Raw genomic sequence first — 17,675 nt, forward strand, 5'->3', positions numbered from 1 at the left:
ACACCAGAAAACACAGAAATATCTATGAAATAAACATACAGTAGGCTATACACAATTAAAGGGATAATTGGGAAGGCATTACAAATGTAAATATATTTTAAATAATAAAACAATCCCAGCACCACAGGTATCTACAGGAGAAGAGGGAATTCTCTCCACAAAATGTGAATGCCCACGTGGAGAATGGAAATGCAGTCATGCGGCTGCATTAGCCATCTTTGCCATCCACACTTTCAGCTGCACTGACGTGACACCCCGTCAGTGGAAGAAGCCAAAGGCAGCTACACGTCTCCAACCAATAACTCACTCAACCCGCTGACAAGAGAGCCCACCTCCGAAGATCGTGACTGGCTGAGGGACAGACTCGAGGGCAGGTTCTCAGGAATGTCTTGGCTTCTCTCCCCCGAGCCAGAAGAGGAACACTACAGCTTGGAAACACTTACTGTTCCTGAAATTCTCAAACCTGTTGGGCATCAGGGACCTGAGGCAATTGTGGCAAGCATGGCATTGTCTGAGGAGCAACAGAGGGCAATTCAGGTGGCTGCCACTGGTCAGCGAACCAACCCAAACTGGCATTTGTTCAGGAAAGGAAGGTTGACTGCCAGCAGCTTTGGAGCTGTCCTGAGGTCAAAGCGTGTGACTGCTGCCCTTAGTGCCAGGGTGCTAGGGCAACAACAGGCCCTTGATGGTGTTTGTCTGTACAGTGGGGGACTATGAATGAATGTGAGGGCGTCAGGGCATTCACCACTGCATCCCAGATGCAGGTCCATGAGTCAGGTTTGTGGCTCTCCCAATCAGGAGTGTTGGGGGCATCTCCAGATGGTCTGGTAGGGTCTCCCGCTGTGCTGGAGGTAAAGTGTCCCTACGGAGCCAGGGACATGACAATTAGTGAAGCATTGCAAATCAAGGGCTTCTGTGTCAGTAAGGAGGGAGACACATTCAGCCTGCGTGAGGAGCATCCTTACTGGCACCAAGCGCAAGGTCAGCTTCACCTCACTGCAAGAGAGACTTGCTACTTTGTGGTCTGGACTACGAAAGACAGTGTCATCATTCCGATAGCCCGAGATGACAATTGGCAGCCTAACCTGTTGGCTCTTGAGGACTTGTTCCAGGCCCACATGCGTCCAAAGCTGGCACTGCCGGAATAATCACCGTTGTCACTGTTGTGGTTATTTTCTGAAAAAGACAGAAAAACAAAAAGGCATTAATTGACTTGTTCTGAGTTCAGAGAGCACTGCTGTTAAAATCAAATATTGTTTTTAGAGAAAACTCAGCTTCAGGATGTTGTGGTTCCCCTTTGAAGGTCTTTCTTGTAGTCAGTCAAGAGGAAGTTGATTGAGAGGGGGGGGGGGGGGGCTTACAGAGTTGAAAAGATGTGTATGAAACATATGTGTTTACATGTGAAAAGACACTATTTTTCTGCCACCTCTTTTATGAGAGGACGTTGGAAGTTCACTAGTGCGCAACATACCTGCACCAGTTTATCTGCGAAGTGCCTCAGGTGAGATGGAATGAACTTTAGGATCCTAAATTCTTTCAAACGAGCATTTGCTCTCGACGTGAATCCTATTTAGTGCGATAAGCTTTGTAGCCTGTGCTTCGCTGTGTGTCGGCTGGCCATGACAGTGTGACTCCTTCAGGAAGAATGTTCTGGATTAAGAATCCCTTGTCAACCAATATCAGATCTCCAGGTTTGAAATGCTGAAGAACACCAGAATCCCGTACTATTTCTTTGTCACTTGTTGATCCTGGGTATAGTGTGCTGCAGTATGTGAGCATGTGGTGCTACCCCCAGCAGTAGTTTGAAGGAGTGCATGCCACGGTAAGCAGAGTCGGTCTCTTTCTGGATCTCCATTTGCTTGGGGATAGCAATTTTGATGTCCGTACAATCCACTATCGTTCTGCAGTTTTGGATGTGCCGAAAGGAAGAAGGCCAGCTGGTTTTATTTTCCCCCCGGCTGGGAACAGCACTCATTATGTCCTTAAAAAGTAATTTGTGGAGAACCTCTATAAATGTTACAATCACATTTCTGACAGTGCTCTCACCGCAGTGAAAGAGTGCAGCCAGATGAAGGTGTGTGTCATTATGACGCAGTTTCATGAGGGTCATGAAAACTTGGTCTTCGAGACTCAGTGCTTTGGGGAACCAACCTTCTGGGTATGTAATGGAACCCTCAAAACGAGCAACATACTCACACACAGCACTGAATGTGTCTCTATCTGGCAATCCTGTCTCCATCCGAAGAGCCTTTTCACTCAGCTGAGAGGCAGAGTACTTGTCACGGCAGTAACTCTGCTTTGCCTTGGACTCCTCGAGCTGGATCTCTAGCTGCATTATGTGTCTTTGCTGAGATTGAAGTTTTTCTTCTACCGTGGTTGCCGCTTGCTCCTCGGCATTCTCAGATAGTGGTTAAGGATCTTCATCAGCAGCCGCCTGTGTTGATGGACCTGCTTCCTCCTCAGTCATTAGACACGCAGCTTCTTCCTCCATTCCATCAATTATCCCTCTCAGACAGTAGGAATGCTCTTCTACATTCTGTGCTTTAAAGGAAACAGGCCTTTTTCTCTTCTATAAAGGACATGACAGCTGCAGATGCAGGAACAGGCATTGGGCTTCCTGTCAGCTCGTCTGTTGGGAAGATATAAAATATTAGTTTCATGGAAGTCACACCGTCACATATAAGAGCATTAAGACATACAGTACATAGGCTAAAACTAAAAATCTAAAGATATAACCTTGCACTTTGTCTCGTGAACATTTTCACTATTTTGACATTTTTATAGATGAAAATTGAACTAAAGAAATAAATGGTAGATTAATCCATATTGAAAATAGGTGTCAGCTGCTACACTAATTATAATAGTTAGATTTCTTAATTAAGATAATATATTACTTTATTGATCCCAATTTGGGAAATGTTTGTGTTGCAGCAGTATACAAAGAAAATATAAGTTATTATATATACAAAAGTATGTGAGGGATGGAATATTAAATTGAATATAAATGTAAAACGTACATGTGATGTTACGTCCAAGAGAAGCGATGGAGCAGAGCGTTCTCTGCCAGCCAGAGGTGATTTGTTATTAGTTCAATATGTCAAACCGATTTCCCTGACTACAATCTTTAGTCACACGGTGAAACGTTATGCTGCTTGTACTAATTAGACTTATCATATAAGCCACACAGGTTTTAATAGGATGTATTCATTATCTTTACTTATGTTGCGGTCTTTTCAGCAGCGCCATCTCTAAAACGGCGATACACTACCCATCATTTACATTTCACCGTGATGGACAACAATGTAACGTCAGCTTACCTCATGGCACGAATCCAGACTCTCCTTTGGAAAACATTGGTCGGGAAACGATAGAACGAGCACGTTTCATGCAAAGACCTGTGGCTGCAACCCGGAGCAAAGCAACAAACCATTGCGTAGCTAACTAGTAGCGCTAGCTTTAGCTGACGTTAGCCAACGAAACGAACTGCCGAGTAAACTTGGAAAACACTGGTAATTAATTATTCTATAATTTGTAAAACTACGGTGTTAAAAACAAATACAGATTCTAATGGTCAGATATATAGATATACAGATACTAGAGATATACAGATACTAAAGATAGGCAGGTACTTGCTTTCAAGCAGAACACGGGGGACAACAAACTTAGCTGGGGTGTTTACGTGTTCGGCGTAATGACGTACAACGGCCTCGACAATTTCTGTAGTCCTATTCAGCCACTCGGTAACAACCATCGTTTTTCAGACACGTAAACTCTTCAAAAATCACCAGTGGGGTCACTGCTGATGTATTTAATGTCGTAGAACAAAACGTGATCTATCTCTTCAATGTGTGTCCACCACGGACCTTATTTCCAGCTATTTTCCAAAACCCTATGGAGAAAATGCATTGCTTTTTGACGATGCAACCGGAAGTGCTAAAAATGCTAACTTACTTCCGGGTTTTAGGACGCGTCACTGCGGTTCTCTATAGGGATTGAATATTATTGTATTCTCTTTTTTCGCAGTTGCACTTTGCAGACGGTCCCTGAGCACTCATTTCTTCTCGGGCTGCAGATAGAGACCATTGTAATGTGTCCAGCTCGGAGGACGGCGTGTATTGGCTTTTTTTGATCGAAATGTGGTTGTAGTTCGTTGTCAACCTTACCACGGTACTTAGGAGACGTCATTTGTGTCTGAATAACGTTTTGTTCATCCGTGAAATCCGAATCTCCCTATATCGTTCCAACTTTACTGAACTAAGCCAGAAGACCGTCTCATTTCGTAGACCGCTCGGTTTGCTGTTCCTTCACTTTATTTTTATATTTATATACATTTATTTTGGACGAAAACTTAGCGTGAGGAAAGGCAAGTGTGGCGTGAGTGCATGAGATATGGGTTAATTGCGTGACTCTCACGCTCAATGCGTGAGTGTTGGCAGCCCTGCAAGTCTATGTATATCTTCTGGCATATGATGTTGTCCTGCAAACAGTCTATTTAGCAGCGACTGTTGACAAAGAATGTTCCAGATACATTTTTCAGTGAGTCAATGACTCAATTATTTCAGCTCTTTACTCATACATACTTAAAACTCTAACTATATAAAAAGATTTTAATAACATACCTCTATTCCCTTTTTTAAATTGTAATATTGGTGTTAAGCTGATTGTTTTATATATCGCCCCAAGAAGGTTATAAAATATTTCCCACAAGGATCAATGGCACATGATGAAAGAATGAGCTCCACCAACTGTTTATCTCAATGCCCTAAACTATCTGATCATAATGCTAGTAGATGGAACAGGTATTGATTCACATTTCCATATGCTTTTATGATTTTGCTAAAATGTGTGTAAATAAAGCTTAACTTACTAGACATAATTTCTGTATTATACTTCAGGTCTTTATGGTGAGCACTGATGAGTCTCGTGTGCTTTCTGCGTCACATGGTGCACATCATATGGTGCATTACTGCAGTGCAGCAGCAGTGTGTTTCAGTCTTAACTGTGTCATCCTTCCCTGCCAGATGTGATAAAGCTGCAGCTGGTGGAGGCCGGCCTGGTGGAGTGTCTCCTGGAGGTGGTGGCTCAGACTGTAGACGGAGAGAGAGAGGAGGACGTTGCTCAGCTCAAGACTTCCTCAGACCTCATGGTTCTCCTGCTGCTGGGAGGTAAACATTGATTGGCGTTTCCAACACATACGGTTCATTTTAAAGAGGATATATTATGCACATTTTCAGATTCATATCAGTATGTAGTGTCTCTACTTTAAAGAGTCCTCTCCTGCTGATGTTCAGGTGTATATCAGTATGTAGTGTCTCTACTTTAAAGAGTCCTCTCCTGCTGATGTTCAGGTGTATATCAGTATGTAGTGTCTCTACTTTAAAGAGTCCTCTCCTGCTGATGTTCAGGTGTATATCAGTATGTAGTGTCTCTACTTTAAAGAGTCCTCTCCTGCTGATGTTCAGGTGTATATCAGTATGTAGTGTCTCTACTTTAAAGAGTCCTCTCCTGCTGATGTTCAGGTGTATATCAGTATGTAGTGTCTCTACTTTAAAGAGTCCTCTCCTGCTGATGTTCAGGTGTATATCAGTATGTAGTGTCTCTACTTTAAAGAGTCCTCTCCTGCTGATGTTCAGGTGTATATCAGTATGTAGTGTCTCTACTTTAAAGAGTCCTCTCCTTCTGATGTTCAGGTGTATATCAGTATGTAGCGTCTCTACTTTAAAGAGTCCTCTCCTGCTGATGTTCAGGTGTATATCAGTATGTAGCGTCTCTACTTTAAAGAGTCCTCTCCTGCTGATGTTCAGGTGTATATCAGTATGTAGTGTCTCTACTTTAAAGAGACCTCTCCTGCTGATGTTCAGGTGTATATCAGTATGTAGTGTCTCTACTTTAAAGAGTCCTCTCCTGCTGATGTCCAGGTGCATATCAGTATGTAGTGTCTCTACTTTAAAGAGTCCTCTCCTGCTGACGTTCAGGTGTATATCAGTATGTAGTGTCTCTACTTTAAAGAGTCCTCTCCTGCTGACGTTCAGGTGTATATCAGTATGTAGTGTCTCTACTTTAAAGAGTCCTCTCCTGCTGATGTTCAGGTGTATATCAGTATGTAGCGTCTCTACTTTAAAGAGTCCTCTCCTGCTGATGTTCAGGTGTATATCAGTATGTAGTGTCTCTACTTTAAAGAGACCTCTCCTGCTGATGTTCAGGTGTATATCAGTATGTAGTGTCTCTACTTTAAAGAGTCCTCTCCTGCTGATGTTCAGGTGCATATCAGTATGTAGTGTCTCTACTTTAAAGAGTCCTCTCCTGCTGACGTTCAGGTGTATATCAGTATGTAGTGTCTCTACTTTAAAGAGTCCTCTCCTGCTGACGTTCAGGTGTATATCAGTATGTAGTGTCTCTACTTTAAAGAGTCCTCTCCTGCTGATGTTCAGGTGTATATCAGTATGTAGTGTCTCTACTTTAAAGAGTCCTCTCCTGCTGATGTTCAGGTGTACATCAGTATGTAGTGTCTCTACTTTAAAGAGTTCTCTCCTGCTGATGTTCAGGTGTATATCAGTATGTAGTGTCTCTACTTTAAAGAGTCCTCTCCTGCTGATGTTCAGGTGTATATCAGTATGTAGTGTCTCTACTTTAAAGAGTCCTCTCCTGCTGATGTTCAGGTTTATATCAGTATATGTAGTGTCTCTACTTTAAAGAGTCCTCTCCTGCTGATGTTCAGGTGTATATCAGTATGTAGTGTCTCTACTTTAAAGAGTCCTCTCCTGCTGATGTTCAGGTGTATATCAGTATGTAGTGTCTCTACTTTAAAGAGTCCTCTCCTGCTGATGTTCAGGTGTATATCAGTATGTAGTGTCTCTACTTTAAAGAGTCCTCTCCTGCTGATGTTCAGGTGTATATCAGTATGTAGTGTCTCTACTTTAAAGAGTCCTCTCCTGCTGATGTTCAGGTGTATATCAGTATGTAGTGTCTCTACTTTAAAGAGTCCTCTCCTGCTGATGTTCAGGTGTATACCAGTATGTAGTGTCTCTACTTTAAAGAGTCCTCTCCTGCTGATGTTCAGGTGTATATCAGTATGTAGTGTCTCTACTTTAAAGAGTCCTCTCCTGCTGATGTTCAGGTGTATATCAGTATGTAGTGTCTCTACTTTAAAGAGTCCTCTCCTGCTGATGTTCAGGTGTATATCAGTATGTAGTGTCTCTACTTTAAAGAGTCCTCTCCTGCTGATGTTCAGGTGTATATCAGTATGTAGTTTACATGCACAGAAACCTAAAGCACACACTACAGGAGAGGGAAAACCCGAAAAGAAGAATAGGCCCACTTTAATTCCTAGTAAATGATTTTAATATCACAAATATACCTCAAACCTGCTTGCTTCTTCTTCTGTCATGAACTAGTTAATGTTAAATGTAAATCATATAAGCAGTTCCATAGCATACTGAAATCAAACAGTCATATTCATATTCCCTCCATATCTGAACATAAAAAGAACCTTGTGTAACACTCATTTAAAATTCACACTTACTTCCAACCTTTATATTAGTGTTGCAGCACAGCCAAATCTACAAGGTCATCATTATCCCTCCATATTAAGCAACTCTATTAATGGAATGCAAAGTGTAACCAAATACGTGGCCATACATATAAATGCACACAGTATTCTGTCCTGCACCGACCGAGAGTATCAATAATTCAACCTTTATGTGAATATTTTATTGCCGTGGAATAGCCGTAACATGGCGTGTTATAAATATAGATACTGGACTCTAATCTTATTATTTCCATCATTCCACATGATGGTGTTCATGGTCTGCATTCTTGTATGTGCTATACTACAGTTAACACATTGAATGAGTGATTAAGCAATAATTCGCCCACATGTTCCACTAGTGCTTAATAAATGGACTGTAAGATGGTGAACAACATTTTTTCCTGTTTAGTTACATGTTTGTGACCGTCAACTAAAGCCAAGATCAGATTATAGGATTCTAATGTCTATTGGGAAGATCAGTATGTCAGATTAGAGAACTGCCTGCTGTTTTCCTCTCGAGCTGAAAGCGCTCCCATCAGATCCAGGAACAGATAAGGCAGCCTGAAAGGCGAAACACAGGGCAGCAAAAGGTTTCTCAATGTCGAGTACGCTTGCTTGGTAGCACGTCTTCCGAGTCACTTGCTTCAGAAGCGAGGCAAGAACACTTCCTGGCATTCGGAAAACGAAGAGTGGAACAGGCGAGCAAGTGTGCAGGTGTGCGTCATATGAGAGGCCCCGCCTTACATTTTCCACCACAGATTTGGGGAAATTGGTCCGTGTGCAAAGCATTGTGGGGATTTTAAGACTGCAGAGTCTACACATGTGCAGCCTCGAAATTTCTCGCTACGAAGTACGCCGGGCTCGGTAGAATTCCAAGTATGCTGGACATTGGAACAGTCCTTCGACGGCACTCAATGACGTAGTATGCTTGAAATAGTGGCTCTGGAGCAGCTTTACTCGACATTGAGAAACACCCCCTCTCTGCTGCTCAGGAGCTTGTAACTCTGAGCACACTGATTATTGACTCACCTCACTGGATTTGCTAATTGAGTCAGCTATCAACATTTGTATCGACTGCTCTCTTCTTATGGGGATTATGGTGCAGGACGGCCAGGGGACAACGTCCACACACATGTAGGAGTCACACAATCCCCCCCACACTGGGTCAAAGGAAAGGAGAAACCGTGTCATGGTAGAAATGTAGCTGTGATGTTGCAGAAACCGTAAAGCCTCCATTTAAAAATAATTGTAGTTATACTGTTTTTTGAGTTTCTTTTATCTTGTGTGATGCAAATGAAAGAAGAAAAAGTACAATGTGGATGTTTTAAACTATTTATTAATTTGATTTATATAACTAACTGTAGGCCTACTGTGATGCATAGCGTTACCGTGAGATAAAAGCAGAGGTGGAAGAAGTACTCAGATTTAGTCAAAGTAGCAATACTACAGTGTAAGAATGTTCAGTTACAAGTAAAAGTCTTGCATTTTAAATTGTAGTAAAGTAAAAAAGTATTAGCATTCAAAAGCACTTGTGATGCAAAATAGACATTTTAAGCGCCAGATATTTTTGAAAAATGATATTGTGAAAGTGCATTTATGTGTTCATCACTTCAGCGTTGCACTTGCTAAAGGTGGGGATGATTTGAATGACTTTTTACTGGATAGCTTAACCTATGATAATATATTATAATTTGTGGTGATTTTATAATTTTTAAATAATTGTTTTATTAATCACCTACTTGCAAAGTAACTAGTAACTAAATATATATATTTTTTTTAATGTAGTGGAGTAAAATTATAATATAGCATCATGTGAAAATACTCAAATAAAGTGCCTCAGTTTTTCCTTAAGGCCACGACTAACATCGCTGTGTAAACGTAGGACCAAGACTGTGTAGGGTCCTGAAAACTGAAGGGGATATATTCCCCCCCTTCCCAGTGGAAATTACTTCCTTTATCCCAAAGTAATCGGGGACATTTTCCTCCTGTCCTAACGATCTGCTGTCAGTGACGTTGACCAGCCCTGTACAGTAACCCCTCCCCCTCCCGCTGTGTAGATGAGTCCATGCAGAAGCTGTTTGAGGGGGGGAAGGGCAGCGTCTTCCAGAGGGTTCTGTCCTGGATCCCATCCCATAACCACCAGCTGCAGCTAGCGGGGGCTCTGGCCATCGCTAACTTTGCTCGCAACGGTAAGTTTAATTTTGTGGCAAGAAGTCGCAGAGTAAAGTGTCGAGCATGTCTGTTAGGAAGTGGCAGACAGCAGCAGGATAACAGCATCGATGTTATCACAGACAGTGTTGAATCAGGGCTGGGCAAAATATTATCCTGCCATGGTCTTGTATGACTACATTTAGCCAAGGGCTGGTCATTATGCGACACGCCATCAGAATATGTGCTTTTGGTGTATTCAGACGGGAACTGTATCCACATGGTGGACACCGGGATCGTGCAGAAGCTTCTGGAGCTGTTGGACCGGCACGTTGATGAAGGCAACGTCACTGTGCAGCACGCAGCTCTGAGCGCCCTGCGGAACCTGGCCATACCTGGTGAGACACACACACACACACACACACACACACACACACACACACACACACACACACACACACACACACACACACACACACACACACACACACACACACACACACACACACACACACACGGCAGGATCTACGTTATCAAGATCCACTTTATTCTAGTTGTCGTAGTGATGGTAAAATATGGTTATGAAAAAAAAGGATCATTCCATTTGGGCTATATGGGGGTGCTGAATGTTTGTTTTACAGCAAATTGATTGGTTTCTTATAGTCAATCATAATAAAAAGCCTATTGGTATAACTATCAGCCTATTATAATACTCTTTGTACAAATGTAAGGAGCACTCATGTGCATAAATATCCTAAGTGTGTACATCACTGTGTAGACTAAGTTGCAATGCTTTTAATATCGGAGCAGCATGTTGGCAGTCGGCTCCGAAGGGCTACATAGCAACGTTTGGCCACGCTCTGAACATCAAAGAATACATCACAACACTTTAGTTCAGCTTGCATAAGGCCAATAGAGTTCTACACGTGGACATTATGAGGAAAGGCTCTGTTGCCTCTGTGGCTAACGTGACTTGTTTCTGCTCCCCAGTGGTGAACAAGTCCAAGATGCTGTCGGCTGGAGTCGCAGACGTGGTGTTGAAGTTTCTGCAATCAGAGATGCCTCCGGTCCAGTTCAAACTCCTGGGGACGTTACGCATGCTCATTGACACACAAGGTAGAGCTTTGATCAGGTCTTTATCCTGGAACCAAATCCATTGGATTGTTCACGGCGAATATGTCCATGAAGTCTTACCGTCTGAATTCTATATCTTTTGAAAACATGGTCAGTAGTCATGTTACATAAAGCAGCTGATTACGTTTGAAGTCTGTGTGAAAGCAAATGTGATAAACCCTTAGTCTCTTTCCCTCAGCGTTACTTAAGCTTTGGTGGGGTAATGAGAGATTCATTGCTCCGTCATGAAGACGCACAGACTGCTGCTCAAGTCTGACAGATGGTTTCATATAAAGAACATCTTTAGAATTGGAGTGAAATAAAAAATGCCACTTAACCAAATGAAAAATGGATGGGTATATTTATGCAAATGACTGATAATAATGATTCCCTGGTCTTTGTGGTGTTTGTGCTGTTCCAGCTGAAGCCGCAGACCAGCTGGGAACCAATGGGAAGCTGGTGGAGCGGCTGGTGGAGTGGTGTGAAGCCAAGGACCACGCGGGGGTGATGGGCGAGTCCAACAGGCTGCTGTCGGCCCTCATCAGGCACAGCAAGTCCAAGGTCAGACGCAGTCCTGACGTCTGAAGGACCGTTCATTATGTGGAGTTACAGAGGCTCACACTCTCCCTGGGGGGGGGGGGAAGTTGCAGCTGCTTTATAAAACCTTTACACCTGCCACAATTAGCTTTAACATTTGTGAGACACATATTTTTGGATTCATAGTGAGTTTTCATTACGAGTAAAATATCATTAAAGAGGCCATAATCTGCTCTTTGGGTTCTCCCTCTCCTGTAGTGCGTTCTATAGGGTTCTGTGCATGTAAACGGTCTGCAGAGGCTAACATCCCTGTGTTCCCTCCAGAGGGAGTTTCTCTCCCTCACTCTCTCCATGGAGCCCCCCCCTGCCTGAAACTCCTCCATCGGACTCCTTTGGTTACTTCAGGAACACAGTGACATCACTAAGTCACACTTAGCTACCGCTCCAACACATTGTACGTGATCTGTAAGCGATTGACCAATCACAACAGAACCGGCCAGCTAACCAATCAGAGCAGACTAGGCTCTGGTTTCAGACAGAGGGTGAAAAGAGTATGAGAAAAAGAAAGAGCTTTTTGAACATTAAAGCACGGAGACAGTCCAAGTGGTCTCATGGATGACGTTAAATGACGTAAACCTGAAAATGAGCAGAACATGTCCTCTTTAATCCTTACCCCTTGTAGCTCTCGAGCTTGCCTGAAAGCCCTCATGTTATAATTCATCTTCATTATCTAGATAACCCAGTGAAAGTTGTCTCTATGGATACCAACAGGAGTTACTAATAGCTAAATCAGCTCTACTTCTCCATCAAATGTAATCAAATATACTTTAAAAAAGGGGGCACATTTTTGCTAACTATCTTACTTCATTGCAACATTATACTTCCTGTTCACCTTCCCCAAATCCCCCACATTAGGGAACTCTAATACCATGATAACCCCCATATTCAAAGTAAGACACAGAAGAAAAGGAGTGACGAAATCCCCCAAAATATATGTTTATCTTGCACTATCAATCATCTTCTGAACGTGTGAGTATTCCCGTAGCACTGACGGCCTCCTTCTCCCAGACATATACATATCTGTGATTTCTTTTTTTAAAAAGGCCAAATTATTAACAATGAAATATTCCCTTGGATTGTTTGGGAGGTGTCTTTGTCCGTTTGTCTGAAGGAGTCCATACTTTCAAATCCTCTAGTCTTGAGTTAAGAACATAATTCAAAACATGTGAATTCAAATATAATTGAATCTTTAAAATAGCTGTAGTTCTAGTTATTCATTCTGTAGGTCCATCTAAGCAGTGATTAATTACTGTGATTTGTGTTCTTCTTTTGCAGGAAGTTGTTAAAACTGTCATCCAGGGAGGAGGAGTCAAGCATTTAGTCACCATGGCAACTAGTGAGCATATGATTATGCAGAATGAAGCACTAGTGGCTTTGGGGCTCATCGCAGCGCTGGATTTGGGTAAGAAGAAATAAATCTCACATCTGTAATCACCTCTTGTTTATTATTTATTATTTGCACTTCAGGAACTGTTTGCATTCTACGTCGGGATTATTCAGTGCTTTACTTTGTAACTGCCTGTGATGCTTTCCATGAACTCTTAATGATTCTCTTACTGCTGCCCGAAGGCAGGGACATGTCCATCGCCTGATGCAGCATCTGTAGAATCTCTTACATTTAGATTGTTGTATACATAACTTAATACGCTGAACGCACCACACAAATAATGTTGCCAGATATGTGATCCACCTTAAAGAACAAAAGTGAGAAGCCATTTATGATGGGAAAAGAGTTCCTTTTTACTCTTTATTATCTGCCTTTTCCTTCTGAAAGCATTAAACTAAGAGTCCTGAGACTTCTGAGAACAAAAGCAGAACACCTTTAAGATCTCCTCAAAGTAAGTCTCTTCAGTACACACTGTCGAAACTGTCCCCATGGTGTGGTCCTAACATCTGGGCTCGGTGTGTGTTCCAGTCGCAGCTGAGAAGGACTTTGTGGTCTCCAGCCTGGTGTCGGTGCTCCACAAGCTGCTGTCAGACGAGAGGAGCGCCCCGGAGATCAAATACAACTCCATGATCCTCATCTGTGCCGCCATGGGATCAGGTGGGACATCTCTACCTTTCAAATCAGTCTTACTTACCGTACTTTTCGGACTATAAGCCGCGACTTTTTCCCCCATTTTGTTTGTACAGCTAGCGGCCACTAGGGAACCTCCTAAATCTATGGATTTTACAGGTAAAATTAACCACCTTTAACGCTATGGGCTCTAGGACCGGTCCGCGCCCGCCACCTTTAAGAGGCGGGCTCCAGCAGGAAAAGCTGGAGACAGGTAGCAAAGTAAAAGTGGAACCGAGAGACAGAACGAGAGCAAGACAGACGGACAATTTAGCTGCTGCGGCTTATATGCAGGTGCGCTTTATAGTCCGAAAAGTACGGTAGTCGGATATTAAGACATTATTTACAAGATTCTTATTTCTAACATCCCCCCCCCCCCCCCCCCCCCCCCCCCTGTTTCAGAGCCTCTCCACAAAGAGGTCCAGAGCCTGGCGTTCATCGACGTGGTGTCCCGGCTGCGGGCCCACGAGAACAAGACGGTGTCCCACCAGGCGTCGCTCACAGAGCAGCGGCTCACAGCCCAGAGCTAAAGGACTGTCCCCCCCCCCACACCCCCCCAATGACCACCTGATCACCCAATGACTCCCCATGACTGCTCCCCCCCTGCCCATCCTCATTTGCCAAGGTACCATGTCTCGTTAACTGCCAGCCAATCACAGTCATTCCCTTCCCCCTCCACTAGGGTTAGACTGGACTGCCAATACTTAATCATAACATCTTTATTTTAAATAAGAATTGAATCGTTGTAAGAGTGGAAATGCCTCTGAAAGTGTTTTTAGACTACTGTGGGACACCAACACTCTGAAAGCCATAATCATTCAAATAGATGATGGTTGGTTAGCACGTCCTTAATGCAGGTTTACAAACCAACACTGATCACCTTTCATTACTGGTTTATTTTCCGTCTTTGTGAACTGACCGTCAGTCTAACCCTGGGCCCATCGTATACCGAGGCGCCATAAACAGCCAACGCAATAGATAAGAGACTACACTCTTTACGACCATAGCTGTGAGACTATCCGCAGGTAACCCACCAGTGAAAAGTGTGCACAAAAGAACAAAAAACCTTCCTGTTGTGATTTTATTTTATTTTTAAGAAAAGCAGCCAACCATGATGTGCCCAGTCGTGTCCCGTGTAGCTCGAGAATAGATTGACTAGAAACTGTGCATGTTTTAGTCCTGTTGAAGGTGTGACAGTGTTCAGTCGACCTCTCCACCGCCTGCAGGACACCGCCTGCCCCCCCACTCCCACCTCCAGTCTTGTACACTCCTTTTTGATTTTTGCACTTGTTCTGTAAGATCTAGAGATTTGATCAGATGTTTTATTCCACTGTTGTGCAAACATACAACAGCTCGAGGCTCCATCCCATCGCTGAGGACCATGTGAAGCAAATGGTTGAGACAAGTCTACTTGTGTTAGTCCAGTTAAGCTGAGAGCGGCCGAGTTGAAGACCAACATAGGGAATTGATCAATGGAAATAATAATATGCTGCAGGTTGCTCAGAACAACATCAATCCAGGGTTCTTCAGATAAGTGCTCCTCGTAGCGCTGTGGTCAAACTAAGGAAAGCACCAATCAAAAGGTCATTTTTGAATTGTGAAAAGTGTTTGTGAATGGGCATGAGATCGTGGCGTTGGCATTGAAGAGCAGCCAAGAACATGAAAAGTAAAAGTAGGCAAAGAAAATCACAAGTGTGTTTTGGACTGCAGGACGAAAGTGTGACAAAAAGCACCACTGTTCCTACATGTGTACGGTTTGAGAGAGTCGTGGAGCAAAGTCTGGGGTCCTGTGAGAGCAGGCGCCGAGTGCACCCAGCAGCATACAGCGCTTCACGTTGGACAGCTGGGTGTTCTAGTCAAAGGGAATTCTGCTAACATGCACACGTCAGCATGTCCGACACGTTACGGCGCTCCATCAGCCTCCATGTTCCCTGGTCTGGGACGATGCTTATTTTCTTCTTGTTTTAAAAAAAAAAAAAAAAAAAGTATGAATGGTTATTTATCAGATTTGTGCTCTTCTAAAGACACATGCCTGTGGAGATGTATCCATAGTAACTGCGTAAAATACTATAAACTTAAGTGTTTGTTGTAAATGTCATGAGTTGTACATTTGGAGGATTGTAACTCAGCAGATAATAAAAGATGATAGCTGGTGATGGCTGGTGTCTTCATTCTGGTGCTCCGTGTTCTTCTGCGTGCTCCGTTTAGAGAGAATGTGAACTGGATCAGCACCTCTCAATCTGAGGCCATTGTTTCCCTACAGAACAGTTTTTTAACCTTTTTGAGCCGCTATACATTTTTTTTTACCACGGCAAACCAAGTACTAAAAAAGTTACAAAATGACATTTCCGTTTTTTCTTTCCTTTGACCGCCTCTCATACTAGTCTTGATCTGGATTCATTTTGTCCAAAAGCCAGTCTGCATTTTTACTTCTTAAATATTTATCCATCGCTTTTCAACCTCTACCGTGCATCACTTAACTGTCTTAGAGTAACACTGTCATTATTGTGCTACCTACTGAATTTGAATTAGCCAGTCTCTACGTTGCAGGCTGACATTGGAAATCACTGCCGTACAGGAAACCAATAGAATTTGCACTTGGAGTCGGGAATGAGTCCTTACCCCAAATCTAGGAGTCTGGTCTTGTTCTCAGTGAGGGGATGAGAGAGCATGCCTACTGGTGGACTACTGGGAGGAGACCAGGGGGCAGATCCAGGACCAATTTGATTGATACATTTATTTCAAACAAGTAAATTAAATAATTTACATAACAAACATTTTTTGCAGGGCATAGTCATGTAAGAGAAAACAAAACAAAGTGACATTTACAACAGCATTAGCAACATAAACAGTCCCACACCTAGTGTTCGAAAAGGAGTGAGAATAAGTATAATTTATTTAATCTCACCCCCTTCTAAATTATTTATTTATAATCTATAAATAATAATGACTAATTATTAATCTGCTTTACTTGTTTGACACACAGACACGTACATACGTACATACTGTAGACACATACAGTCAAACACCCTCCCCATCCCTGTACCTCGAGAAAATAATTCCTCTGTATTTCCTCTTGGACTGGTTAATGTCTGGACATGGCTTGAGCTCCACGTTCACACTGTTCCATAGTCTCGCTCCACGTTCACACTGTTCCATAGTCTCACTCCACGTTCACACTGTTCCATAGTCTCACTCCACGTTCACACTGTTCCATAGTCTCGCTCCACGTTCACACTGTTCCATAGCCTCACTCCACGTTCACACTGTTCCATAGTCTCGCTCCACGTTCACACTGTTCCATAGTCTCGCTCCACGTTCACACTGTTCCATAGTCTCGCTCCACGTTCACACTGTTCCATAGTCTCACTCCACGTTCACACTGTTCCATAGTCTCGCTCCACGTTCACACTGTTCCATAGTCTCGCTCCACGTTCACACTGTTCCATAGCCTCGCTCCACGTTCACACTGTTCCATAGTCTCGCTCCACGTTCACACTGTTCCACAGTCTCGCTCCACGTTCACACTGTTCCATAGTCTCGCTCCACGTTCACACTGTTCCACAGTCTCGCTCCACGTTCACACTGTTCCATAGTCTCGCTCCACAGGTTAGGGTTAATGTCTGGACATCGTTTTAGCTCCACGTTCACACTGTTCCACAGTCTCGCTCCACGTTCACACTGTTCCATAGTCTCACTCCACGTTCACACTGTTCCATAGCCTCACTCCACGTTCACACTGTTCCATAGTCTCACTCCACGTTCACACTGTTCCATAGTCTCGCTCCACGTTCACACTGTTCCATAGTCTCACTCCACGTTCACACTGTTCCATAGTCTCACTCCACGTTCACACTGTTCCATAGCCTCACTCCACGTTCACACTGTTCCATAGTCTCACTCCACGTTCACACTGTTCCACAGTCTCGCTCCACGTTCACACTGTTCCATAGTCTCGCTCCACAGGTTAGGGTTAATGTCTGGACATCGTTTTAGCTCCACGTTCACACTGTTCCACAGTCTCACTCCACGTTCACACTGTTCCATAGTCTCACTCCACGTTCACACTGTTCCATAGCCTCACTCCACGTTCACACTGTTCCATAGTCTCACTCCACGTTCACACTGTTCCATAGTCTCGCTCCACGTTCACACTGTTCCATAGCCTCGCTCCACGTTCACACTGTTCCATAGCCTCGCTCCACGTTCACACTGTTCCATAGCCTCGCTCCA

General features: G+C 43.3%; 1 protein-coding gene across 2 annotated transcripts in view; it reads left to right on the plus strand.

The window, feature by feature from the left end:
- rap1gds1 (RAP1, GTP-GDP dissociation stimulator 1) overlaps positions 1–15,598 on the plus strand; it is a 36,235-nt gene extending 20,637 nt beyond the window's left edge. For both annotated transcript variants that reach the window (XM_034105939.2, XM_034105940.2), the window contains 8 exons: positions 5,022–5,165; positions 9,586–9,717; positions 9,940–10,074; positions 10,667–10,792; positions 11,211–11,350; positions 12,662–12,788; positions 13,302–13,430; positions 13,845–15,598. In XM_034105939.2, the coding sequence (XP_033961830.1) occupies positions 5,022–5,165; positions 9,586–9,717; positions 9,940–10,074; positions 10,667–10,792; positions 11,211–11,350; positions 12,662–12,788; positions 13,302–13,430; positions 13,845–13,972 (1,061 nt within the window). In that variant the 3' untranslated portion in view covers positions 13,973–15,598. The remainder of the gene's footprint in view (positions 1–5,021; positions 5,166–9,585; positions 9,718–9,939; positions 10,075–10,666; positions 10,793–11,210; positions 11,351–12,661; positions 12,789–13,301; positions 13,431–13,844) is intronic.
- Positions 15,599–17,675: the final 2,077 nt, after the last annotated feature.

The sequence above is a fragment of the Pseudochaenichthys georgianus genome, chromosome 18 (genome assembly GCF_902827115.2).
Source record: "Pseudochaenichthys georgianus chromosome 18, fPseGeo1.2, whole genome shotgun sequence".
Classification (NCBI taxonomy): Eukaryota; Metazoa; Chordata; class Actinopteri; order Perciformes; family Channichthyidae; genus Pseudochaenichthys; species Pseudochaenichthys georgianus.